This window comes from Pocillopora damicornis, chromosome 10 (assembly GCF_964200805.1).
Source record: "Pocillopora damicornis chromosome 10, jaPocDami1.2, whole genome shotgun sequence".
In the NCBI taxonomy this organism is placed as follows: Eukaryota; Metazoa; Cnidaria; class Anthozoa; order Scleractinia; family Pocilloporidae; genus Pocillopora; species Pocillopora damicornis.
In genome coordinates, this window is record NC_142679.1 from 1,983,553 (window position 1) to 2,010,291 (window position 26,739).

General features: G+C 35.7%; 4 protein-coding genes across 6 annotated transcripts; 3 read left to right on the top strand and 1 right to left on the bottom strand.

Annotated features, from left to right (window-relative positions):
* The first annotated feature begins 498 nt into the window (after positions 1–498).
* Positions 499–3,249, top strand: LOC113670810 (uncharacterized). Its single transcript, XM_089183596.1, has one exon. The coding sequence runs from the start codon at positions 607–609 to the stop codon at positions 2,218–2,220; it is 1,614 nt and encodes a 537-aa protein (XP_089039722.1). The 5' UTR covers positions 499–606; the 3' UTR covers positions 2,221–3,249.
* On the bottom strand, positions 2,822–5,912 carry LOC113670871 (uncharacterized). Its single transcript, XM_027187083.2, has 6 exons — positions 5,698–5,912; positions 5,331–5,441; positions 4,818–4,887; positions 4,519–4,651; positions 4,116–4,224; positions 2,822–3,519 (listed from the first exon to the last, which is right to left on the bottom strand). Exons 1-6 carry the CDS (start codon positions 5,818–5,820, stop codon positions 3,391–3,393), a joined length of 675 nt encoding a protein of 224 aa, XP_027042884.2. The 5' UTR covers positions 5,821–5,912; the 3' UTR covers positions 2,822–3,390.
* A 201-nt stretch (positions 5,913–6,113) lies between these two features.
* Positions 6,114–9,748, top strand: LOC113670821 (uncharacterized). The gene is made up of 2 exons (XM_089183595.1): positions 6,114–6,179; positions 6,261–9,748. Exon 2 carries the CDS (start codon positions 6,336–6,338, stop codon positions 8,115–8,117), a length of 1,782 nt encoding a protein of 593 aa, XP_089039721.1. The 5' UTR covers positions 6,114–6,179; positions 6,261–6,335; the 3' UTR covers positions 8,118–9,748.
* Positions 9,749–12,837: 3,089 nt separating this feature from the next.
* Positions 12,838–26,157, top strand: LOC113670499 (uncharacterized). Of its 3 annotated transcripts, none has more exons than XM_027186656.2 (9): positions 12,838–13,088; positions 19,888–20,115; positions 21,224–21,277; positions 21,786–21,878; positions 21,999–22,068; positions 22,914–23,022; positions 24,156–24,209; positions 24,311–24,347; positions 24,856–26,157. In XM_027186656.2, exons 1-9 carry the CDS (start codon positions 12,993–12,995, stop codon positions 24,955–24,957), a joined length of 843 nt encoding a protein of 280 aa, XP_027042457.2. In that variant the 5' UTR covers positions 12,838–12,992; the 3' UTR covers positions 24,958–26,157. The 3 variants fall into 3 exon arrangements, with proteins under 3 accessions (XP_027042457.2, XP_089040852.1, XP_027042464.2); XM_089184726.1 differs by lacking the exon at positions 12,838–13,088 and adding an exon at positions 14,075–14,256; XM_027186663.2 differs by lacking the exon at positions 12,838–13,088 and adding an exon at positions 18,206–18,327.
* The last annotated feature ends 582 nt before the right edge of the window (positions 26,158–26,739 follow it).

Sequence of the window (26,739 nt, forward strand, 5' to 3'; positions counted from 1 at the left end):
GTAATTTAGTGTGAACAACTGGGTTGAAAACGTAAATTCAGTTGGCCACCGTAAAGGGTAAAAAGGCTGACGTTTCGAGCGTTAGCCCTTCGTCAGAGCGATTGACGAAGGGCTAACGCTCGAAACGTCAGCTTTTTTACCCTTTACGGTGGCTAATTTACGTTTTCAACCCAGTTGTTAACACTAAATTACCTGCTGATCATAAAAGACACTCAAAGTGACAGGTGTCCATAAAAATTCAGTAATTAAAGATATGATCGCGCATTGAACTTTAGCTAACTTTCGATACCTTCAAGTTAAGCTCATAAGTATGAAACCTTTTACAGCGTAACAAATAAAAGCTGAACGTTGATATAATTCTAGGCATTCTCCTTACCTGATTCATAACTGGCGAAAAATACATCCAATTTACGTTTCTGCCGGCGTCTTAACCAGGACCAACAAGACTTTTCCTTTCGACCCTTGTGATTTCAATTGTTAAGCATATTAGTCAAAAAAGTTCGGCTCGATAGAGAAGTCTTAAATATTTCGACAGTCTCAACTTGAACTAGTCCGTTTCCAGGATTTTTTAACCTATTCGCACGGAATTAGCTCTGAGCAGAAAAGATGAGTAACAGAACACTGATAGAGGTGTTTGGCCACATCGTATTCAGTTTTACGCGAGGCATGGCAGCGCATTATAATCCACAAGAACATGAATTCAGAGCAGAGTCTTTTGGCTACCTTCCTCTACAAAGAACAGGTCTAGAGTGGGACTATCAACCTGTTGATGAGTTTATTTATCAGGAATATAGCGACAGGGAAGTCACAACCTCTGACCCTCTCACAGTCAGCCGCCATCAAGTATTGGTTATAAATGCATGTTCACCAGACGAAATCGAAGAAAAACAAGAAAGTGGACAAGATGAGGACAGCGCAATGTCTTGGAAGCAACTCAGACCATCTGCTCTTTGCACAGTTTTGAAATCAATGTACACTGGAGCTTCAATTTCTCTGCTAACAGCGGGCATCATCGGCTTGCTTTACATGTCAATCTCCTATCTTTGTTACAAAACCGCCCACAACTGTGAATTTTATCCCCACAAAATTCCAGTCTCAGTGCAGTGGGTGAGAACATTATCTACACTAATTTCATGTGCTTTTCTTTACATGTGGAACTTTGCGAGGATGTTCTTTCTCTTTCGGCCATATCAGTTACTAGGAGTGAAAGGAAAACTTGTTCTGGTTTCCATTCTTGTTTACTTTTTAGACGCACTCTATCGCGTGGCTCTACAAGCTTTAGGAATATCTAATTCCAGACTCTCCGTATTCCTAAAGATTCCACTGAACACTTTGTTTCTTATCAGCATATGCTTGCAAGTTTACTTCTTAACAAAGCACTTCTGCTTCCGATCAAGGAGACTTAGAGTGAGTCTGTTTTTACAGATGATAATGCCTGGCTGTTTCTGTTTCGTATTCGCTATTGTCATAGCTGCTTTCATTTACCCACTGTTCAACGAACAAAACGAAGACGAAAAACTATTGATAGCAGTCTTCACACCTCTCACTGGGGTCGCACTGAAGTTCATTTCGCGAATTTATGTACAACGATCATGGAACATTACACATCCAGGATATTCCTATGTATTGCTGTCGCCGCTGTACCTTGGCACAGCCGTCATGCTTCGAGTTTTGCAAGCTGATCTTAAGAGCTTACAATCCATGGCCATCCTTGGAATAATTCACGGTGCAGCAGAAGTCATAGAACGAAGTACCATGGTTGTCATCGATCACGTTTGTCATGTTATTTTGAAAAGAAAATTAGCTCCTTGGGGAAGTTTTCGCACGCCTCGCCAAGAGAGATTGATGGCTGATCTTAGCATCACGAGCATGTTGTATGAATCAACTGCTATAGTGTCTGTTAACGGATTTTTGTACTTGTACAAATTTGTCTATTTAGAAAATGTGTCTGTTTTAGAATTGCTGCAGTCTTTTACCGTTCGGACTTTAGTTCAGCTGGTGATTGAGTGGTTTTTCACCAGCGTATCTCTTGCGATTGTGACTCATTATCAGAACATGGCTGTCATGGCTGTTTGGCGAAAAAGATGGAAAAGACACACCCTGGTGGCCATTGTAAATGCAGTTCCTTTGGCTATGTGGACCAGCACAAATCTTTTAATCATTGTGCACGGACGTTTTCAAGAGTCCTCATATCAACCGTGCAAAATGCCGTTTATTTAGCCGGGCGTGATCAAAGCATTCGTTCTCTAGGCGACCCAGTAAAACATTTTGACTCAGTCTACGCCTCTACTTCCGCGCAGACTCAGAGGAATGAGCGCGAAGTGCCAGCGGCTGGTGATGAGCGCGAAGCACGGAGGACTACGCATTTCCTTCCTCCTTTGTGCGCCCACGGGGTTTTCAGCTGAGAGAAGTCTGAGCACGAGGCAGATCATGTTCTGACTTCTGTAGCGAAGAAGTTAGGGAAGGAATCAAATACATTTCTTGATATTTTAATTCATCTGTGAGCTCTAAGATTCAATTTATTGTCCTCTATTGAATAAATTACGGTCACATGGCAAAAAAAGTTAAGAAACATCGAGGGATCAACAAAAACCGATTAATTAACATCCTTGCAGAATTCATTTCCCTTTGTTTGAAAGATATACTTTGAAATTAAAAGATTAACCTTTGAGATAGAGACATTTCGCCAATTGATACGACCGTTGCAGTTGTTAAAACCGGCGTATCAAAAGAGGCAGAAATATGTAATTTTTCATAGTCTTCCCAGTGGCAGTTTGGGAAGCTTCAATCGTAGCCGATTGGAACAAATTACAACGTGATGTAGCTTGGAGGGTATTTCGTTTTAATACTGGGATTTTCAGATAATGAGCATACAATCATAAGTTAATATATTTTGAACATTTATACACCTGACTTCCTGCCTGAGTTCCTTAATTTTCCCTGATCTCTCTCGCTAATAAGAGGCAAACATGATAGAATCTATTTGTACCTTGTGGCCATTGAAAAAACATCACACTGTGTCTATCTGGCGAGTGCCACCAGTTATATGCTTACAGAAAATTTCTCGAGACTTTGAGTGTGTTGTTTGTCTGTTTGTTTATCTTGTTTGCTCATTTAAAGCATTTCAAAATTTTCCTCATTTTAGTTTAAAACACATTAAACTTCAAGTAGCTCCACTCTTTTGAAGTAAGGCTGTGTTTGCTGGCAATATATGTATATCATTTTTTGTACCCATTCAATGTTGTCCCTAAGGGATTAAAGGTTGGTTCATTTTCTGTTTATTTACTTGCTCTCTGTCAAAAATAAATTCTTTACACCAATACATGTTAATCCACATTGTCTCAATCCATTTTTTCATAGTTCTATAGCGGAGTGTACAGATTCATTTGTTTATGCTAAGTCCCTTTGTTTGCCATGTTCATCCTGTAGGTGTGACATGAGATTACGACCCTGGCACAATGCTTGGTAGAAACTTTGAATTTCAGCAAATGATGATTCAATATGAGACAGGACAGTAAGCTAGAAACAGATGATGGTTGAATATACATAAATGGGGAGGTATTTCAAAGAGTTAACGTTCTTTTCAAAAGAGGATTTTCACCTATTTCTTGGGAACATACTAGCAAGTTTTTGTTTCACTCAACAGTTTATTACTTATCACAGAGTCAAGAATTTAAACTAATCGCAGTGTTGTGGGGCCTGTTGCAAAACTTCAAGAATAAAGTGACCAAAGTACAAGGTTGCTTAAAAAGTTAACATTTTTGAATTTTTAACCTAATACTGATTTTTCACTCTAATTTAAGATCATATATCATGAAATATACCAATTCTGATAGCTGATAAAATAAAATACTGTAACAAATAATGAAAAAAATAAGGTCACACCAAGAGAATTTTTGTAGCCAGACTGTCGCTTTGAACTGTTAAATCAGGTTAACTCTGACATAGATCAAACTTTTAGACACAGAGTCAAGTCAAATGAATGCAAGTCACTAATTTGATTTTAAAAAAAAACAGATGTAGAATTATGTACACTAAAGAAAATTGCATTAATAGAAAGATCTGAATCATAATATGCCAAAAGTTGAATTTAAATGACAAAAAATTGTACCAACCAATTGACCATCTGCAAGTGAAAAGTTCTTTATCCACATCATGTTCTCCAGCAGAGTTGGAAAGTTTGCTAAATTAGATGCAATCATAGGCAGAACCTCAGCTGTGTTCCTGAAGTAAACAATAAACAGTGTAATGAGCTTGAGGTATCAAATAAATTAAATCAACAGTGGAAAGAACAGAGTGGATATAAAGAAATCTTTGAAGCTTGACAAGACCACTTGAGAGTCTAGGCAAGTCAAAAAGTTAAAGGACAAATTTCAAACAAATCAAAGCCTGGGAGATTCAATTATTTTGCACACTGAGTAAATTTTTGACTGTCTTTTCAATTTTGACCCTCTACTTTAACAACATGAAGCCTTCAAGATTTCCCTTAGCCAATAGAGAGCTTCTTTGAATTCTTACTTGTGATGTGCAGCATCTATTTCCAGGAATTCTCCTACAAAAGGCTGTTGCAGTCTTGAAATAAGCTCATCCTTTTTCTCAATAATAGCAGACAGCTGATTGGATAACTGCTCTAGCTGTTGACACTTACTTCCTGCACATTCAACAAAAGCATGAAATTATGAAGCAAATAAAGCATTCATAACAAACGCAGAATTGTTACAAAGCCTTACAATAACCTTTAATCTTATCTTGTACATGATGTACTTTTAATGACCAAAATTAGAAAATCATTTAAGTTATGGTCAAAGTTAACTTACCAAGTAAATCAACATGAGTTATGTCCCTTGTTTCAGCATCTTTCAAATGGCACTGAATTTCTAGATTTACCTAAAAATTTAAGCGATAAAAGAAATTCAAAGAGTACACTGAGGCTTTTTTGGTTTAACCCTATAACTTCCAAGATCTGATTGTTAATTCTCCCCTCTTGATGCTACCTAATTTCTGGTTAATAACATACAAGAATTTGGTGTTAGATCAAGATTATAACTTCTTCCTGACATCTTTGAGTATTCTCATTACCAGCTTGGTTGATAATGTATAGATATTATAGAGAGAAGGTACATGTTAATCAGGTCTGGGAGTTTATGGGTTATTAGGACACATCAGGCTGAGAGTTCCAGTGGTATGTTATAAAGACAGGTCAAAGCAACAGTTTACTTGTACAGTAACTAGTTTGAACTAAGGAGTAAGACATGATCATGCAGTCTGGTCATCCAAACGAGAGAAGTCCTGAAAATAACTGTTTTAGGTAAAGTCAGTAGTCAAATTACCTTGTCTAGAGCTTTGCCAAGTCTTGTGATTTCTCTCAGTAATCTAATTAAAGTCACTGAAGGAGATGTCATCTCAACTCTTCGACGAATTCCTTCAATGTCAACATTTTTCTGCTCATAAAATAAATAGTAAAATTGAAACGATAAGATGAACTTAAAACTTTTGATAGGCAACATAAAAACCAACAATTAAATGAAAAGGTTTATCTGTTCCTGTGACAATTAAGTCATAGGAGTTTGAAAATAGTAATGTTCTTCTCTTTCCCGTTATTTTTGGCCGCTATACATTTGTTTTTAATCGTACGGTAACGCGGAAAATAGGCTTAAAACTGAGCTTCGGCAGATTGTTAAAAGTACTTTCGCTTACTCTATCAATATGGCCCGTCTTTTCGGCAAAATTCACAATATTTTGCAAGGAGCCAACATTGATGTACGTAGAAGACGGTGACCATGGGTTGGAAGTATCTTCCACGAAGGAAGAACGAAACATTGCCCCCTGAAATCAAATAAGTATTCACACTTATGTTTAAGAAAAAATATGGCGGATTCAGTAGTTTGGAACTCCCGCCTGCCGCGCGAAAAGGTGGTAAACAGGGTACGGAGGGTGGGGATACTAAGTTTTAAGCAGGAATCATTATATTTCTTCTTTAAAACATGACATGAAAATTTGGTAATTTATTCTAAATAATGGAAGGAGTTCCGGCGTAACCTCTATAATTCAGAAGTTTCATTTGAACATCTGGAAATTCGGCATGGAAGTTCCTACTCAGCCTGTCCTGGAAAGTGAGTTTTTAGTGTTTTTCAAACGAGGCCACTACATAAACATGGCGGTATCATGATGAATGAAAGGTCAGTAAGACGAAGGAAAACCAATCTATTACAAGGCAGCTCCATGTAATTGCTAAAATTTTTGTCTTCTTCTTCTAACAGATAAACGATGAGATGGCTGTTGGCTTTTACGAAACGTCTTAAGTTTCCCGGCAAGTGTGCAAAACAGCTGAAAGCATGACTTCACTTGAGCTGGAAAACCACCGTCTTTCAGATGCACTTCACACCTCATTACCTTCGGAACTGTGGTTGGCTATTTTAAAGAACTTAAATCCTGTTTCCGACGATCTCTTATCTCTAAGTTTAGTATGTAAGAAGTGGCGAGAACTTATCTTTTCAAACCCCGATCCTGCTCTTTGGCAAAACATTACACTGGCGAATTTCAGAAACTGCAGCTACGAGAACTTAACCCTCTTGAGGTTCCGAAATATTCTTAAAAGATTTGGGTATCTTTTGAAAGTCATTCGACTACAGAAATGCCACGAATTGTTCACTGAGATGCTGCTCGCCCATGTTTCTTCTCTGACAGCTTTGACTAGCCTTGAAATAACTGGAATGGTGTGGTCGAAAAAGCTACTCAGAATGTTAAGATGTCCAAAATCCCTCAGGAATGTATTTTTGGAGGCCTCCTTAACATCAGATGGGCTCTTCAACCATGATGATTTGCAGTATACAGTAGAAAATTTTCCACAAGTGAAAAAAATCGGCTTGCAATTTTCAGTTATCAAGGCAGATTCTGTAGCCACAATTAAAGGTGTTGTGTCTTCCAAGTACAGTCACCACATAACTTGTCTTTTGCTAGAAAGGGTAAAAATGGAGTGTACCGATCTGCAAGATGCGGTGAAGAAATTAAAAGGACTGAGAAAATTTGGTTATGGCAATGATCAAATTTATGGTCTTCCATCTCGGCATCTTCTGCAGTTAAACTCTAAATCATTGCAGGAAGTTGAGCTTTTCCAAGTAGGGGATTTTGCAAAGTTTCATCTTGTATTTCCATGCCTAAAAAAACTAACCATGAATGCATGCACATCTGTTGGGGAACTGAACATTGAGGCACCAGGGTTAAGAACTCTGCATCTCTCACTATGTGTTGAAGTGCACAACTTCAGAGGAATTTCAGCAAGCTTCTTGCATGAGATGAAAGTCAGAAGATGCCATGCACTCATCCAGGCTGAACTTATTGGTCTCTTGATAAAAAATCCAGATATCAAGGTGTTAGAGCTTGAGGTGTACTGGCCAACTTTACGACTTGATCAAATTTCTACTCCATCACTTGAAAACATTGCTATATTTGACAATGGTGAGCGTTTGACATCTGTTGATGTCCGTTGTCCCAAACTTCAACAGCTCATTATCAAGAAGTCAATGACAAGATCAACCATCTTGAAAGCAGTGTCGATATTGTCGCACAATGTCAAAAAGGTTGTCCTAAATGATGTACCCTACCTTCAGAAAGTCAGCATTGATGCTGATACAGTCAAACATTTAGAAGTAAACTTTGAAAGAAGGTTAGACCATGTGAAACCGCCAAAATTCACTAAGCTGCACTTCAGGAATAAATTACATCCAGTGAAAATTGGCCATTTGATTTTAAAGCGATGCAATCTCAATGCAATTCTCTTTACCAGTTGCAATGCAAGTCACATATCTCTAGAATACTGCAACCTTGATTGCCCAATAGGTGACATGATCCAGCAGTGCGGCTTGGTGGAGTCTCTGACTTTGAAGAATTGTTATGGCCCATGTCAACTCAATCTGAGTGGTGCACACTTAAGGGAGGTTCACATTGTATCCTGTACATCACTTCTTATGGACCACATTAATTTATCATGTCCATCTCTTGTGGCATTAAATGTCTCTGGTCTGTCCTTCTTACCTAGTCAAGAAGAAGTTGACCTTATTGCTTGTAATGTCAGAGAGATTTCTCCTTTTCTTGGATCTGTTAAATTTTCTCACTAATTCTACATATTGTTTGCATATCTTTGTTGTGATTAGTTGTAGGATGGTGATGAAGTAGGTTCTAAAATTGTAGGAGTTTCTGTTTAAAACTGATGAGATTACCTGTCTCAAAGTTTTCCTTTTAACCCTTTAACTCCCAGGATGAGATTGTTCATTCAACTTGCTGGCAGCTACCAATTTCCTCGTAAATTAGTTACAAGAATTTGATATTTGACTATTCTCATTGCCTTTTTGCAGAAAAATGTGTGATTATTATTGGGAGAACTTACATGTTAATGACTTCTGGGATTTAAGGGGTTAACCCTTTCACTCCCATGAGTGACCAAGACAGAATTTCTCCTTACAATATCAATACAATATCAAGCAGACAAGTGATGAGAATAAAGAAAAACATCAGTTATGGGGATTATGAGCAGATCCAGTACCAAATTCTCCAAACTAACATCATGAGAACTGTATGGCAGACAGTAAGGAGAATTACTAAAGAGATCTTGGGAGTTAAAGGGTTAAAAATGTGGGAGAGGGGAAGGCTTTTTATTTTAAACTCACAAGACATTCCTCAACAAACAGCACATACAAAGTTAAGGAATTTGAGACATAAATGATGGTGTGGTCCATCACAAATCTTGTTGCCATGATTTTTTCAATCATCTGCCATCTAAACAGAATGAAGGGAATGCTTTTGCTTATATGCTCAAAAGATACCTTGACTTCTCAAATAAAGGGTGATTCATCAATAACAACCATGCAAGACTAATATCCATGATTTTTTACCTTCAAGTGAGGTATCTTTTTTAAAATTTCATTTCATTTTTTTTAATTATGAAGTTATAAGAGTACAAGAAATGACCAAATCTGGTGAGGAAGCCCATGGGAAATCACAGGGCTTTGCCTTATGAACCCGCTTTAGCAAATATTATAGCCTCAATTTTTCATAAGATTCTTTTCCATGGGTTTAAATTTTTTTAAGTGAGAAACAGTCCAATAGTCCTCTGAGGGCTGGATCATTTTCTTCATTTTCCTTTTTCTCCTTTGTTTTCTTTCAAAATGATTAAAATGCTTTACAATTTTACATCAAAATGGTGAAACCTAACTTCTAGGGAACTTCAACAGTCTCCTTTTCAACCTGAAATTTTCTTATGACTGGTAAGTGTGGTCTTTCATTGAAAGAGGAAATGAGTCATAAATTGAAATTTTTGGACTTCACCAGTGAAAATTCACAACAAGATTTATGTTGATATGTGGGGAGAAGGTTAATCAAAATACAGAATATTGAAATTAGGATGTAATAGGTAGTACAGAAGTATATTTTCATGTCATCTCCCACAAAGGACGATAAAAATGACTTTCTGTTTTTTAGAAAATGTGTGTTGCCAACTGGAAAATGGCTGTCATTTCTATCCAGTTTGGATTTTGCAAATTATGATAATTAAGTAAAATTCTATTTTGACTGTAAATTAAGCATTTAATTTATTATCAATGATATTTAATCAATTGGAGCATTCAATTAATCTTTTAAATTTTATTTATGTTAGGTTTCAAAAAATAGGATAATTAAAACCACCATATAAATTCTATTGTATATACTGTTATTCGAGAACCATTGAAAATAAATTTGTGAATCCAAAGTTGAATTGCCTTATCTGGTATGACTTTCAGCAAGCCATTGCCCCTCAGACGGTGTACTATTTGATTTACCACCATGAACTTAGCCAGTCAGTCAGTCATTTAAATAGTTGTTTAGGATGATTTTAGACAGTGGTGTCCCACTTAAGACCACTGTCCAATTTTAAACACTAGTGGCCAATCCAAGAGAGGGGTGTCCCATTTTAGAAACTAGTGTCCAATTTTAGACCCAGGTGTCTGATTTTGGACACTAGGCTCCAATCACAGACCAATTTTCAATTTTAGACTGTAGTGTTCCATTATAGAAACTGTTGCTTCTTTTCCATTTTAAGACTGCAGTGTCTTATTATAGAAACTAGTGCTTCTTTTCCATTTTGAGAATTTAGTGTCTCATTCCCCATTTTAGACATTAGTGTCTAATTTTAGATGCCAGAGTCTGATTTTCGACACTAGTCTCCAATTGTAGACTCTAGTCTCCAATGTAAACATCACAGACCAATTTCCAATTTTAGACTGTAGTGTCCATTATAGAAACATGCTTCTTTTCCATTTTGAAACATTAGTGTCCAATTTCTGATTTTAGACACAAGTGTTTGATATCGATTTTCAACAGTAGTGTCCAAGTCTCCCATTTTAGACACTAGTGTCCAATTTCCCATTTTAGACATTAGTGTCCAATCTCCAATTTTAGTCACGAGTGTCTCATTTCTGATTTTTGACACTATTGTCCAGTTTTCAATTTTTTGACACTAGTATGCGATTTCCAATTTTAGCCAGAAGAGTCCAATTTACGACTTTAAACACTAGTGTCTTATTTACAATTTTTGCTGTTACTGTCTGTTTTCAGATACTAGTGTCTGATTTCCAATTTTAGTCACTTGTGCCTGTTTTTTTAATTTTATACACCAGTGTCTAATTTTCAACTTAAAACACTAGTGTCCAATCTCCAATTTTAGACACTTGTGTCCAATTTTAGACACTTGTGTCCAATTTCCAATTTTAGACACTAGTGTCCAATTTCCAATTTTAGACACTAGTGTCCAATTTCCAATTTTAGACACTTGTGTCCAATTTCCAATTTTAGACACTAGTGCTTGATTTCCAACTATAGACACTAGTGTCCGATTTTCAATTTTAGGCACTTGTGTCCGGTATTTGACACTAGTGTCTGATTTCCGATTTTGGACACTAGCATTCAATTATAGACTCTAGTGTTCGATGCAAGTACTGTCCGTTTCCGATTTTAGACAGTATTGTCCGACTTAAGACACTAGTGTCGGATTTTAAACAATAGTTTCTTATCTTGGACCCTGGTGTCCGATTTTTAAGACTGGCGTGCGCGTTTGGACACAAATTTCTGCTTTCAGTGTCTAATTTCAGACACCCTCGTTTGATTTCAGACACTTTTGTTTTATTTTGGGCACTGGTTTTATTTGGGCACGCCTCTCCAATTTCGGACGATATGGTGGTTTACCGTTAGATGTCAGTATTGTTCGATTTCAGGTACAAGATTTTAATGGACCGTTTCATGAAGACTCAGTCGTGAGGAAATGTTCGCCATAGTGCTGTGATCGTTGACATATTCTTTTAGCTGAGTAATGATTACAATTATGACTTAGCTATATAATTTCTATAGCTGAGTAAGAGAGTAGGGATGAAAAGAATTAGATTTGTCTCAAAAAAAGTAGTAAAGTCTTCACTGAACGGAGTAAAGCCTTCCAACTGTCCTTAAAATATGTATTTGCTGTCAAAGATAAGTGTATCTTGCGGGTATTCGTTAAAAGAAAAATTGGCATAAAAATTTATCATAACTTATTCGTTAGTCGTAAAAGCTCACAACAATAATGCTGTCTTGTGTAAACTGATTTTTAATCATGCATAAATTACTCAGAAAGGTGGATCTGACAACCGCCTCTGGAAAGAATCCACCGTTTCGATGGACTCCATTATGAATACTAAGGTGGAAACACCAGTAAATTAGTTGCCACCTGAAAAGCCCTTGAAAACTTATTAACTGATACCTCCAAAAGCGTTGTTATTATGTTTCTAAGGCAACAGTGGATAGGGTTTCGAGTGGATAGCGATTTGTGCAATGCGAGGGTAGCAAATAACAGATCAAGGGTACTTGAGCTTGCTTAAGGTTTCCACTTTATTTTCCATTTTTTTTCTTACTTGGAAATGAGGGGAACTCTTTAAATTAGTTAAAAGAAATTAGAAGCTGGCGTCTGAAAAAGATTTTTTACATTTTACAACTAAATGCCTCTTAGCTAAGCTTGTAAAGGTTTAAAAATCGACACGAAACATCATGCTCTCTTTAATAGCATAATATTTCCGTATAGGAAGTCGTTTTTTTTTTCTCCGTTTTTTTCCTAAGGAAAGTGAAATCATGGGCTCAGTCTATGATACTAAAGTCTCTTACTCGATGCCAACAAATATGTGCAAAAGCCAACAAGTTTTTTTTTTTTTTCATTATCCTTTATATCTCGGGGTTTTGCTTTTCAAAATATATTAAAATGTTTTATCACAAAGATCGCTGAACATCGAGTGCCTGTCCATGGGTAACTTGAAACTGCAAGATAAAACAGAACTTGCTGGGAGCCTTAACTTCGTTCCTTATCGATGCTTCATAAGATGTTGTTTTGGCTTGGAGTATGATACATATATGTCGCTTGGGTCTCCATAATTAGATGTCGGGTAAAAATTTGTCTTGCATGTTTTTAGGTCGTTTTTGAAGCTATTGCCAGAGTTGATTTTTTTCCGAACAAAAACATCTTCCATATATAATTAATATATGGACTTTCTTGTTTAGTTTACAAAAGTGAATTTTGTTTTTCGGGCTTTTCGTCAACATGGCAGGTGTTCGCTTTCAATTAAGTTGTCTGTCGAATTGCATGTTTTTCAGGGATGGGTAGGGGAATATTAAAAACAATAGTAAAATCAATTTAAAAAGGGCTGCTTGTTTGATTTTCTGCGGTGGCAAACTGTTATGATAATCGATTATAGAGATTAAGAGAGCTTTTTAGAATTTTTTTTGAAAATAAAGATGAAAGAGGAAGTGACGAAACTATCTTCTCTCTCCCCTCCCCTAGTTATCAGTATAACCTGTGTCTGTTATACCATGTGGTCTGCGGGAAATGATTGGCGCGGATTCAGGACAGTTTGCATGGGTCTTGTTCTTGACAGCGAGAAAATTCTAACATTTCTTTGCTTTGCGTTGTCGGTCATTTACGGTTTGTGTCCGATCAGCCGATGGAACAACAAGTTCTGAGCTCGTTACCCGCGGAGATTGCTCCGTCGGGAGGCGGAACGGCAGAAATCGGGTCGATCTCGAAGGAAAGTGAACTGGTAAGTTTTGGTGACTTTTGTGGTTCAGCTGCATCGTACGTATCTTTGACAGTTGGTTAATTATCATCGTTGAACACTAACATAAAATCTTTAAAATATCCAGCCTCATATACGTCTGACAACACAGACGAACAGTTCTTGAATCCTTCTAAAGTTCTGAATCTTATAACAGTTTCATCAAAAGTGTCAAGTCATGATCTGACACATTCGGGATGTTGTTGATGCCCAACTAAGGATCTACAGGTCATAATCGAAACAAAAATAAATGTTGATTTCCAGTTTGCGGCTCCAAACAGAACCCGGATCTAGTTTACCTGAGCGAACTGAAGTAAAATATCGAAGACGTGATATTTGAGCTCTTGATTGTTCTGTTAGCGTATCGATGGGCGATGAAATCAGTCTGGTCGTTTGCTACACTTCACTGTTTATACTCAAACGTAGTCTTCGTGAAATTTGCGGTGATTATTAGTTCACTAGTTTCATTGGTATTTTGTGCTAAGAATATCTAGCTTTCTCTGTATTTGTGCTTCGGAAGGAAAAACGCACGCAACATTTCCGCTTTCATTTGAATTCTATGTTTAATTTTCATCGTTAAGAAAAATACCACCGCAGGCCTTGTGACGTTTGCTATAATTTTTGGCCGAGTGATAAATATTGTCACTTTCGTTTATTTGATCGGCGAGAACGCGATAGACTTCCGCTATCCTAAACGACTTAAGACAAATTGCATCTGGTACACCGTCCGATCAAATGATAGTATCATATTTTGCATCGCGATAAGCTTGAGAGCTTCCTCCCGCGGCCAAACACGAACGGAATTAGTGAGGTTATCGAACATTTCATCGATCTATCTGCAGTGAATGGTTATCTTGTAATAAAATGAGTAATGTGGCTGGAGAAAGACAGTTTACCTTTATTGTGCTCTAGACAAGTGTCATATGTCTGACAGGTCAAGATTTGAAGTAATAATAAAATCTTGATTAAAAGTATTCATTACAAAGACACGAACTATACGCATTGTAGAAAAGGCGTCCGTTGGAACATTGGCCAAACAACAGTTTGTTTCTGTGATCTTATTCCTAATTACCGTTCAAATTGAATGGAATCCGCTCCTGAATTTATCTGCAAAGTTTGTGGAAACACGATGTTGGCCCAAGAAACATATCAGGTTTGAAATCACAAACAATGTCATACACGCAATAAACAATCTCGACGTTCAAAGCACTTCACTCAGATAGTAGTGGGTTTTGCTTGGAATATTTGTACTTTTCGCACAGGAGCTATGCAGTTAATTATTCATTTTTAGGCAGTACTCCAGGAATGCACATACCGGCTTCTTTTTAGACAAAGGGTGACTCAAGTGAGTGAGATTGAATGTCAGAATATTGCAGCTTTACTCAGCAACAACGTAAAGGATTTACAGTTAAAGATACTTAAGAATCATTGAAACTCAGCACTCACATAACTTTGGCAGGGTCAAAGTTGGCAAAAAAAATGTAGTTACAGATAGAAATCAAGTTATATTCTGATTGAGAACAGTATTGTGTCTGTTAATTTTATCCCTGATACACAGGGGCGTATAACTCCTTGAGAGTTCTGACCTTAAACATAGTCATACTGTGTTGAGAACAAATTTAGTTCACTCAAAGTAAATTATTACACATTTTTTACAACATGAATGTATAAATGCAGATTTAATTTTCTGAAGAGACCACTTTGGAAAGCCACGAAATGTCAATTTTTCCATTTCATGTTCCTCAAGTGTTATAGGTAATTTTTTTCTCAAAGAAGCATTACCAAAAAATTGAAAAATTCATCAACCCGTTAACTCCCAGAAGTGATCGACATGAAACTTCTCCTAATAATATCCTATATTCAAACTTATTAGATACAAGTTGTTGTCTTGATCTAACACCAAATTCTCTTAACTAATCTAAAAGAAAATGTGTTGTAGCTAGAGAGGAGAATTACTAATCAGATTTTGAGAGTTAAAAGGTTAATTAAAGAAAGTGAAATCTAATCCATGCTGTAGAGAGTTGTCAAACTCACATTCCAGATATGTTCCAGATATGTGTGAGGCTTCCTGTTCATTAGTTATGAAATGAACACATTTCTATTCTTTCTAAAGAAAATAAACCTTACCACAATTGTTGTGGCCTAAGGTCTCTTTTTTAAGTAATTATTTTTTTTAATTATTATGAGAGGCTGGAACACATTTCTAAAATTGACTGGAATGAAAAATGTAACTTATCATAATGACAATTTTCAAAAGAAAATGTCCTTATGATATAAGGGTTTGTGGATGTGATGTTGTGCTGTATCCTTGGTTTATGTTATTCATCTCTAAATTTATTTTGTAGTCTGATATTTTATGAACAAAAAGGAGTTTTAAGCCATTAATATTTAAGCCCCCCTGGTTCAAAATGAGGTTTTGGTCATTATGCTTGGAAAATAAATATTATAATAGCTATTTGCTTGAGTTCTGTATTTCATGTAATTTAGACAATTGGTGATAATGACAATTATATTTTCACTTTAATGAAGAAGTTTGAATCTCTTGCCAAAACCAAGATCATGTCATGTTTTTTAATTTACATTTTAAGTGTAAAATCACGAAACCACAGAGAGACAAAATGATCATTGTTACATGAAAAGCAGTGTTTTTTCGCATAAGAATTAGCAACTGATTTGTGTCTTGTCTTTCAAAAAAAATAATTTTGGAATGTTGTAGTGTTACCCATTGCTTAAGTAACACAATCTTGTGGCCTGATATGCACTCTGAAGACAAGTACTAGCACATCTGTGCCGTGTGGTGTTTGTCTTTGATCTATGATTGGCTCAATAGTCAATATGAAATAAATTTAATAATGAGCTTGGATTGTATAATTGAGTCTCATTTACTCTTAATAATAAAAAAGCTCATTACTCCATTTACACTCGGTGTCATTCATATCCCGATTTGCTCCAGATGTGATGGACTTCTACGGAATTTATGTAAGTCTTGTATACTTTTTTGTGAGGAACTACAACACAGGATATATGAAATCCTCATTTTTTTTATGTTGGTATCTTGTAAATACATTGCAAATATGTGCATATCATGTACAGTTATTTAAGACAGTCTTGCATTTCTCATTTAGCAAAGAATTTTTGTGTCTAGGAATCAATCTGTACTGTGACCGTCTGTGAAATCTTCCCAAAACCTAGGAAATTTTTTTTTGTTGGGAACAGTACTTCCTTCTCAATTTGAACAACTGTTCAATGATTTATAATCTTGCCAATTGAACAGATAGAAATAAGTACAGTGTAAGTGCCAGCACTTTGTTTCAATACAAATTTCAGTCATTAATTTTGAATTTGAATCAGATCACAAAGGAATTGGAAAAACAAATAAGGATAAATTTCAAGTCATGCATCCAATTGAATCTCCATGCTTTGTAGGTTAACTGATGTTTTGTGTAATAGTGTGGAAACATGAATCACAATGTTCTTATGTTTTTTAATTTAACACTGAGAGTTTTCAAAAATATATCCTGACACAAAACAAATGTTTTGCTTTTTTGTAAGCTATACATTTTGAAATATTCATGAATTTGTCATTTTTTTTTTCAAGCCTTAATTATTTCTTAAATGCAAAGAAGATTGCAGCTTTTAAATTTCTGTCGTCTGCATGCAATTATAGCTTACTTTCTTTTAGGAAAATTAAGTTGTAAATGATGCTGTATTGAGAGGAAAGTTCTTTCTGGTATGATTTAAAATAGGCTAAAAAGAGGGGAAAAAACCGAGGAGACTGAATTATCATCACAGACTGAATTATCATCCAACAAGGAGCAATGTAGCTATTGAATCCAAATTATTTCTTCAAGGAGCTTAAAATACTTCAGAGGTGGTTGATATTTTTGGAGTAGGAAAACTGATTCTTGTGTTATTTCCTTTGCCAACTTTTCACCTTATTCTTTATTATCTCCACATTGTATTTCTTCTTTAAATTTAAAAAATGCATGTGTATAGAAGGTGGAATTGGCAGAAAATAAACTTTAGGAAACCCAATGATTGAAACAAACAATAAGCTGTTCATTAATTAATGTGGGAAGTGATAATCACCCCATTAAGTATTTGGAGCCACTATGTATTACATTATACAATTTGTCATATTCATTACAGTGTAAATACAGAGAAATACTTAGAGGGCAGAGGGAGAAGCTTTAATGAACTGTTATTTTACTTTTCCTCTTATCCTTTTTCTATAGCAGAACTTGATGTTATCAGTTGTAAAATAACAATTAAAAGCTTAAGAATGAAGTAGTATAGAGAACAGACGTTTTGTAGAAGTATACGTGTAACCTTTCACATCTGAAGTAAAATTTTTTTTTTCTAGTTTTGAATTGGTAATTTGCTTAGTCAAGTTGAAATTTCCCATGTCTAATATTGAAACTGTCTATGAGAAATATTCTGCTTTGCTCATCTTTAAATTAAGTTGTGAGATGTCGTAAAGTGTAAATAAGTGTTAAATAGGTAAAAATGGTACATTGATTAGAACCATTAGGGGCTTCGTGGAACATAATTAAACTGTGCTACATGGTTAGTCATATCTCAAATTTAATTTCAACCAAAGGAAAGTGTGTCTAAACAGAGTTAGAATAGATACCTGTTATAGAACGCACTGAGCAGGTGAAAGAAGGTTCTCTCCCATCCCTTTGGCTCTGCTGTTGTGTACCAAGTTTAGTGACCCATGTCCCAATAGATCTTAAATTTAAATGTGACAATTGCCCCAGTGCTGATGTTATGAATTGATTAACATACAAATTCTCTGAATATCATTGCCATGTTACCTTTTGTTTTGTTTGGAGAATTTCTAGTGAATTTATATTCTACCAGTTGTTTGTTGATTTACTTTTTAATAGCCACAGTTGACATGATCAGTTGTTTGCAGTTTGTGTTTTGAAAACAGTTACAACATTTGTCAGTGTGAATTCATGTTTTTTTTTTAAATAGTCTCACTGGGAAAAATATGAATAATTACTTATAGAGTTCATATGTAGTGCTCATTAAAGGAAGTTTTTATTGTGAAAATGGTGTGTTGATGAACCTTACATCTTAGAGTGTTCTGCAGCTGGTAGGGCAGAGGTGTTAAATTATTCATAACTTGTGTTGAAACTAAATTAGATTGCTTTTAAGCCTTCCAAACTACATGTACATGCAGGGGTCACAGCGAAAACTCAGGATTTTTATCATGGAGGTGAAGTTTTCTTTGTCTGTTAGTCTCCTTTTTTCTTTTGTATATTGTTGCAATAACTGTTTAGCCCCCATGTTGAAGGAGACTGAGCCATTGTTCAGATTCATGGTGTTAAAGTGAAAGTACAACTGTATTCAATTTCTTTTACTACAAAATAATGTGTTTTACTTGCAGACTTTATGTAATCAGATTGTAGTTGTGTTTGACTGTGTGAAATTGTCAGAATAAGCAGCAATTCAACCTCTTGCTTTAGTGTCTTGAGATTTTGATACAGGACTTCAATGGCTAAATTATTTTTGTTCAACATTTATGTGTATGTTTAGTTCAGGTATGAGATAAGTTTCACTTGTGGTTATTTTGTGGAAGCCAAATATTAACATTACATAGTTCACTCTGTTGGAAATGTTTAAAATTATGATAATTTGGTAGACACTAAAAAACAGAAGAAAATTTCAGGCCATTGTTCCCAAGCCAGTGTTTCATTAGTATGACCTACTTCCATTGTCTCCACTCAACCAGAGTACAATCATATATTACAATTTCCTTTGACAATTTCTGATCCATATTGTTAAATTTTTTGATCAATGATAGATTTTAGAGAAAATCATTTTTAGAAACAAAGAACTGACAGAAATTTTGTATTTGGGTTAAAGTTTTGTGTCAGGCTAATTACTTTACTAGGTACCTTTGTGTTATGAAAGGGAACTTTTTACTTCAACTAAAGCTAATTTAGAGGCAGGTTGTTGCATGGTAGTCTACTAAACTGCATTAATAATGAATGTCACTGAGCAAGGATTTGTTTTTATATAGAAAGGCCACAATAAGTTACTGATGAATTATTAATTAGGCTTAGGCACTTCTCAATGGAAGGCTTCCAAGTAATCTTTTCACAGTCTCTCTCCCACAGAAATGTTTAATTCCATGAAATCAGAGATTTGGAATGGAAAAATCCAGTTTGGAAAGTAACCATCAATAATCCTGAAAACAATGAATTGATTAAATGATCAAAAGAAAGAACTTCTAGCTATGTTCCCTGAGATGTATTAAATAGAAAATTTTTTAATACAGGAGTTTTTGTTGGTGTTTTTTTTTACCTCATATTGCTGTAGCTTTTCTCTTACCATAAAAATTTTTAATTTGTTGTGGACAAACACCATTATGATGCTGTTTTTTGTTTGTTTTTGTTTGTTTGTTTGTTTTTTTTGTGATAGCTTAAATTGAGGTCATCCTTTATATGAATTTTGGAAAAAAAAAATCTCATTTTCAGTAAAGGAAAAATGATAAATTCTTGCAGAGAGTAATTACATTGTAAGGCTGGAAGTACTTGTTGTCTAACTAACCATGAGTTCAGGTCACTTATGGCAACTGTGAGCCTTGCTAGGTTAGTTCTTATGAAACCCTTTGGACAGAAAAGTCAACACCATGTAATCCCTACCCTAAACAGTCTGATTGGATTCTAATTTTCAAATTCCCCTTATTGTTTTCAAATTTTTATCGCCTTACAATAATTTTTGATAATTCCAATTATAACTGTTGACAATTTTTTTGGTCTGTTGTTATTAGGTTAGCAATGGTGTCCAGTACACACAGCCACTCTCTCTTCAACCCTACACAGAGGTTGCTGTGGCTCCACCCATGGACCCTACCCAACCATTACAATTACAGACACAGACACACCAGCTTCAGCCATCAGAACTACTCACACAGAATGGTGACACAGGACCAAAGAGGCTACATGTCACCAACATCCCTTTTAGATTTAGAGATCATGACTTAGTTCAAATGTTTGGGGTTTGTATTTCAATTATTGTTTTATTGCTTTTAGACTCCTTAAACTCCCATGAGAGACAAAAACAGAATTTCTTCTTAAAGTATCAAAACACTGTCAGGCAGACAAGGGATGAGATTAGAGAAAAATATCAATTAGTGAATTAACATTTGATCCAATGCCAATTTCTCTGAACCAAAATCACAAGAATTGTGTGGAAGACAGTGAGTGGAATTATTAAGAAGGTTGTGGCAGTGAAAGGGTGAACTCTATCAGGATTTTCATTATGTATCACATATCAAATAATTCTCCAGCTACAAAGGGCTTAAATCTCCCCCTAATTTTTATTGGCCAGTCAAGTGCTTTTTTACCTGGAGGTGAAAGACATCCCCTTTTTACATTACAGTATTTTGCTATATTCATTTCTTCTTAAAAACCCTGGTATATTGAGCTTTTTTATTTGTGTATCATAGAAGCAAAATAAATTGTGCAGTCAGATCTGGTTGATTACAGCAAATGAAAATAATCTCAAGAGTATCTGATATCAAATTTCTCCCAATGACATCACCCTTAAATCAAATATTAAAGTCCTGAGAATAAATGAAATTATCTATAACTTAAAAAGCATACTATTGTTAGACAAATTTGTGGTGTCAGTACAGTAAGAGACGTGTAGAGAACAGTGAAGAATACACATACTTACATGTATGTTAGGTTGTTAAGGGTTGATTCCAAATTGCCCTGTTAACTCTTTGGCCCCTAGCATCTAATTTCTCCTTACAATATCACCCCTGAATCATGCTGTAAGGTCATGAGAATAAAGGAAATGATCACCAACTAAAGAAACTCTTCATTGCTAAACAAATTCTCCTTGTCAGCACCTTAGGAAGTGTATAGAGAACAGTACGAAGAATATGCATACTGATGTCAGGGTGTAAAGGGTTAACTATTTGAGAAAATTTGACATTTTTTTCTGAGTAGATAACATTCCTAGATAACAAAGGTGGTAGATAAAATACATTAATGTTATTTAAGATGAGAAGAGGTTGCATACTGTGTACTATACAACTGAGTACTTGAATCTTATTGTGTCCAGCTGTTATGATGATATTACATCTGGTCTTTCCACAGCAATTTGGTTCTCTGGCAGATTGTGAAATCATCTACAATGAAAGAGGATCAAAGGTACTGAAAAGTTGAAATATGTTTTGATTGGTACATGCTAAGTGCAATTGACTTGTCCTATGAATATAACTATATCAAATGGGAAAAATAATACATGTTTCAATAAAGTTTTTTCTTTTTTTTTTTGAAGTTGAAATTCAATACCTTTAACAAGATTTTTTTTAGTTGGGGTACAACATACATATCTTGTCCAGTTTGTTCAGAGATCTTTCAGATATTTTTTTTTCCTGTACGTCATTCATCTCAAGCTGAATAAAAGTTTTTGGGTATAGGGTTGTTTAAGGAATGTGAACCCAAGAAGTAAGAGTTTACTTGTATCCTCATTGTGCACATCCTTAATTTACTTTTAAAAAAAAAAGCTGTGGATGTAGTAGCACCTTCAGAGTCATCAACCCTCCCAAGCAAGTTATTTTAAAAAAAGACCCAATGTGAATGTTCTAGCTATTTTGAACTAATCAGAAACAATAAAATGATGACTTGGAAAATGATCACGAACTGTATTTTCTAGGGTTTTGGATTTGTGACATTTGTGAATTCTGCTGATGCAATGAAAGCAAGGGAAAAACTGAATGGAACTATTGTGGATGGAAGAAAAATAGAGGTTGGAATCTAATTTTTGTGAAGTGTATTTTACTTGTTTGCATTCCACTTTTATGTAATCCACTTTTTGTTCCTGCATGTGTGCATGATTCCACATTGACACTGATAATTTTTCACTTAGGTAAACAATGCAACCCCTCGACCGCACGCCAAAAAAAGTCCGAGCCAAAATCGAGGACCCTTAACCAATGGTACAGCATGCTTTGTTCCCCTTCTCGTTTCATTGATCTGTAGTGGCATGTTCTGTGTGTAAGAGATTGCATGTGTCCTCCTGTATGGAGTACTGATTTGGCAGATAAGTATGAGTTGTATGCAGTAAAAGGTTCGATTCTTCAGGAGTAAAATGTCTGCCAAATATTAGTGTAAATTTGTCATATTTTTATTTCCTTTGTTGTCATATCTGTTTTAGCAGTTAAAATTTTGGTAAGGTATTTATTCTACAGTACTAAATTTACTTGGAACATGACTCTTTGGCTTGACAAATTAAAATTGTTATTATGTAGATTTTGTACGTCAAAAAGTCGTAAGCGATTCATCATTAAGCCAAAGGTTATCAAAAAAGCGGGCTTACTTCGCACATATGAGTTTTAACATTTTTAAAGTTGGTTTTATGACGTTCAAGAGAGGTTTTGTTGCAAGTTTTCTGTATGACTGAATAAGGTTGTATTTTTGCTTTGGATCTTTTTGTCTGAAGTCTGCAATTCATCCATCCTGCAATTTGTAGGTAGTTTTGGCAAAGTTATGTTGCTCCAAGTACAGTTAGGTTTCTCATTAACGTGCCAAGTTTGGATTTCACTTTTTTGCACTGTAATGTTTGAATGAAGAGCCAATGAGCTCCTTAGACGTGTAGTCTTTCTTCCAGAGCAAAAGTTATAACTGATCACACAATCAAACTTTTATTCGGCGTGCTTCTCTGATATCTACTTCCACGTTCAAAAAGTGTCATCTATATCGAACTTTTGTGTTCTAAAACACCAATAAATTGAAAAAACAGTTTATGAGAGAGATAATGACCGTAAGTAACTGTGTTTTTCAGGTACAGCGTTTCGTGGCATGAGAGGAGTTCGTCGGCCTTCGCCGGTAAACAAGTTTAGCACTCGGACAATTCAACCTCAGGTCACTGCATACAATGGCGGCTATACTGGGTAAGCAAAGGATGCTTTAAAAACCCTTTGGTCAAAGTTCCATGTTATTACTTTAATATTGTGTAAGTAAAGGATATTTCGGCCAAACCAAACCAAAGCTATTAGAGAAGATATTCAAAGTAAAATGGAGATATCTGAAAGAGTAACGAAAGCGCAGAGTTATAGCAAGGGAACTCTTTGAAGCGCGGGAAGTCGTGATTTTTTTTTTTGACCAATCAAAAAGCAATGAAAAGCAAAACCATGGCTTATGAAAACTGCACAAGTCCATTATGAAGAAAAAATGGTGTTATGTCTGTTGACCACAAAGTTTAAGTTCTCTATCGATCCACTGAACTTACTGTTCTGCTTTATATTATCCTTTCGCAAACTTACCTTACCGAACACTTTTGCCCACCATTGCAACCTCTTTTGCCTCTTGGGTGAATTCAACTTATGCCGCGTATTGTTCGCATATTTCAAAGAAACGAATCACAAAGCCAAACTGAACACGATTTGAGTTAACTGCCAGTTGTAACCGCGTTCTTATGGCGGGAAATTATTACATTGTTATTGGTTCAGCTTCCAGTACATTGTGGAGAGATTTATCTTTTTTTTAACCAGTGATATACAAATATGTTAAACTCTCTCTTTTCTCGTGTTTATATATTTTTCCAAAGTCCAGCTTTATTTAGTCAGAACTTCTGGTGTAATGGGATATTTGACTATCTAAGACCCGAAAATATTCCGAAGACGGGAAGTTGGGGTTGGCCCCGCCTTATAGAGGGTTTACTGTGGCTTAGATAAGCCTACTGAAAGCTGAAACAATAACAATGTCACTCTAATAATTTCCTGCCAAAAAATCGCGGTCGCCACTACACATGGAAGCCAGAAATTCGAGCGTTTTTTGGAGGACAAGCTTAAGCATTAAATCCATGGAGTTCAGTTATCCCGCAGGTTTTTCGTATTTTACTCTCCATGATCCGTACGTGAAGCATTTAGTTTCTTTATTGACTTAAAAGTGCTAATACTCTGTGGCAGAGTATACTTTGTAATGATTTAGTGTCCTCGGTTTGTCAGTCGTATTGCAAATTTAGCGGGTGTTTTTACCCTTAATGCAAAGATAAAATGTTTGGTTTTTGTTTTCACCATTTCAGAAGTTATGATGGATATGAACAGACATATGCTACGAGGAGAATAGGAAGTTTTGGGTAAAACTTCATCTTGCTCTTGATGTTTGTTAATTTGTCTCACACTTTATTCTTGCCTTTTTTCGTGAATTTATTTATGTTGTCTGTGTATTCCTCGCCAGATATGAGCCAGCGCCTTACGGAGGTGGATATGGTCCGGTAAATATCTTACTTATTATATCGATGTTTATGAAATATTAGAATTTATCTTGTTTTGAAAGCATTTTATCTTCATTGCTTGCAGTTAATGTACTCTCTATATCTTTACATGCGAAGATAATTATTTCGTCATGTCAACCGTGTTTATTGACACGGCGATTGTGCTTTTCTTTTCTGGATATAAAATTCCTTCGTTTTTGTGTGAAGTTGGAACATCATTCTCCGCAACTTCGCCTCGCTCACTCATGAGAAATAGTGTCAGTACTCGAAGACAAAATTCGTATCCACACGTGGCTTTGTGACATCCTCAATTTATACTTTACATCCCTTTCTGGCTGGTGTGATGTAGGGTTACATCTTAAATCATTTTCACTTCTTTTTCGTTCAAACTGTAGTTGGTTTGATTATAATTTCAGCATTCTTTGTAGCTCCTTAAAATGACAAAATAGGGATAATTTGTCTTCGAGAGATTTGCTTAACATCATCTACCATCTCTCCTTCTTTCTAGCCAAACACGTACGCAGCCCCTGCACCCGCATACCGTACAGCAGCGCCTCCCCAGGCCCCACCGTCTAGTTACAGCACAGGCTACAGATATGCTCCTTATTAAATCGCACCATCATCACCATGACAACGCTTTAGAACACGAAACCATTGTACCATATTATCCATACCGTAGACACAAATCAAGAGGATCTGGAATGGAAAGCTCGTTTAAAGCAAATTTTACGTTCGTTGTGTGGATAGGTCATAGTAATTTTGTAAATAGTTGAAGTTTTTCTTGGAATTTCGATGGATGATATCACCTTGTTAGGCGAATTTCTTGCACCGTAACAGAGCTCAGGTCAAACAGAGACATTGTTGACGCTTTTTGTGAAGACAAGGAAGAAGATATTTGGATTTTTTACTGAGAAAAGGGCCATTGTCTTTGTAGTTTGTAAATCTTGTTAATCTTTTTGCAATTTAGTTATAACAGTGCCACTGCTGTTACCGTCAAATATAATTAACAAAACATGATTCCAAACAAATTCAATTGTGCAAAGCATAGAAGCAAAGTAAGTAGAATGACGACGGAGAATTTAGAATGCATTGCTCATTTCCTGCAAAGTTGATCAGTCATTTTTCTTAAAACGACCTTGGTAATAGTATTTTCGATGTAACACTTTGGATGAGATCCTAAAAAGTGATCATTTTTCAATGAAAATTTTTTAAAGTATTCTCATATGCTGTTAATTGAAGACAGATTTTTCCCGTTAAAGATTTAGGTACTTTTCAAATTTAAACAAGGCGCAAACATTTATCGATTTCTATAGAGCTTCCTTACGACATAGCAACAAGGCACTTTCTTGTTACTAGAGGAGAACTTTAGAGTAATTTTTTTGCTAGAGTAGACGAACGCCTTAGAGAAAGATTGACCCAGAATCAAGATTCCTCTTGAGAGGCCAAGACATAAACTGCACGTGTAAAAACACTAGGGTTTTGATCGACTGAGAGCGCTGAGATTGATCGAAAGATGTGAAGACAATGATGTTGAGTAGTAATCATATGAGATAGTTGAAATTGTACCATAAAATTAGAAGTTGTTTTTTACCGAAATCCTTACGAGAATAACTCTAAAAGCACTCTCCAAGAGGTGATTATCAAACAGAAACCTCAGTTTCAGGTAGTGTTTTCTCAAAAAGTTAACAAACTAGGAGATCTGCCTCCTCATTGAGTCTTAATTGAAGCATGAAATATTCTCAGGCTGTAGATACAATGGAGGTGTCACTTGGTTTTATCATGATTTAATGATAAAAAGGAAAAGTTGGAACTTGTTTCCTGTCATTTTTCCATTCATTTCGAGGAAAGAGAGCATCGTTATATTTTTTGGGATCGCAGTCTTCACAACCTAGAGCACGGGTAGAATTTTAGCTAAGGTGATGGAATCTGAAGATTGACCTCAGTCACAAACCCAGTATTTCAGTCAGCGCCAGCGTGCTTGGGTTTCCTCTTTAATAACTCAGGTGGATTAAATTATTTATTAAAATATTAACGAAGCAAATACCGAACGTTCAAGAAGTAATAAATCTCCTCTTGCGGGAGTCTGAGGAGTCGATTTGAATACTTACGGCCACACCCACGTCAGGTTTTCTTTTAGCACCATGCTACCCCGATTGTGTCGGTTATGTTATGATGCTGTTGAATAATCTTGTCGCCAACAGTGCCAAGGGGAAGAAAAAGAAACAAGTAGAACAGTCTAAACAAACTTGTGACCTACAACAAAAGCTCTCTAGATAAAGCATCTTTAAAGAAAGTCTCAATTCACAAACAAGTGAAAAATTTATTCCCCTCTCTGCACTTTGCCCTTCACTGTTCTGTTTCAAAAAAATTGACGTAATTACTCCTTGTAATT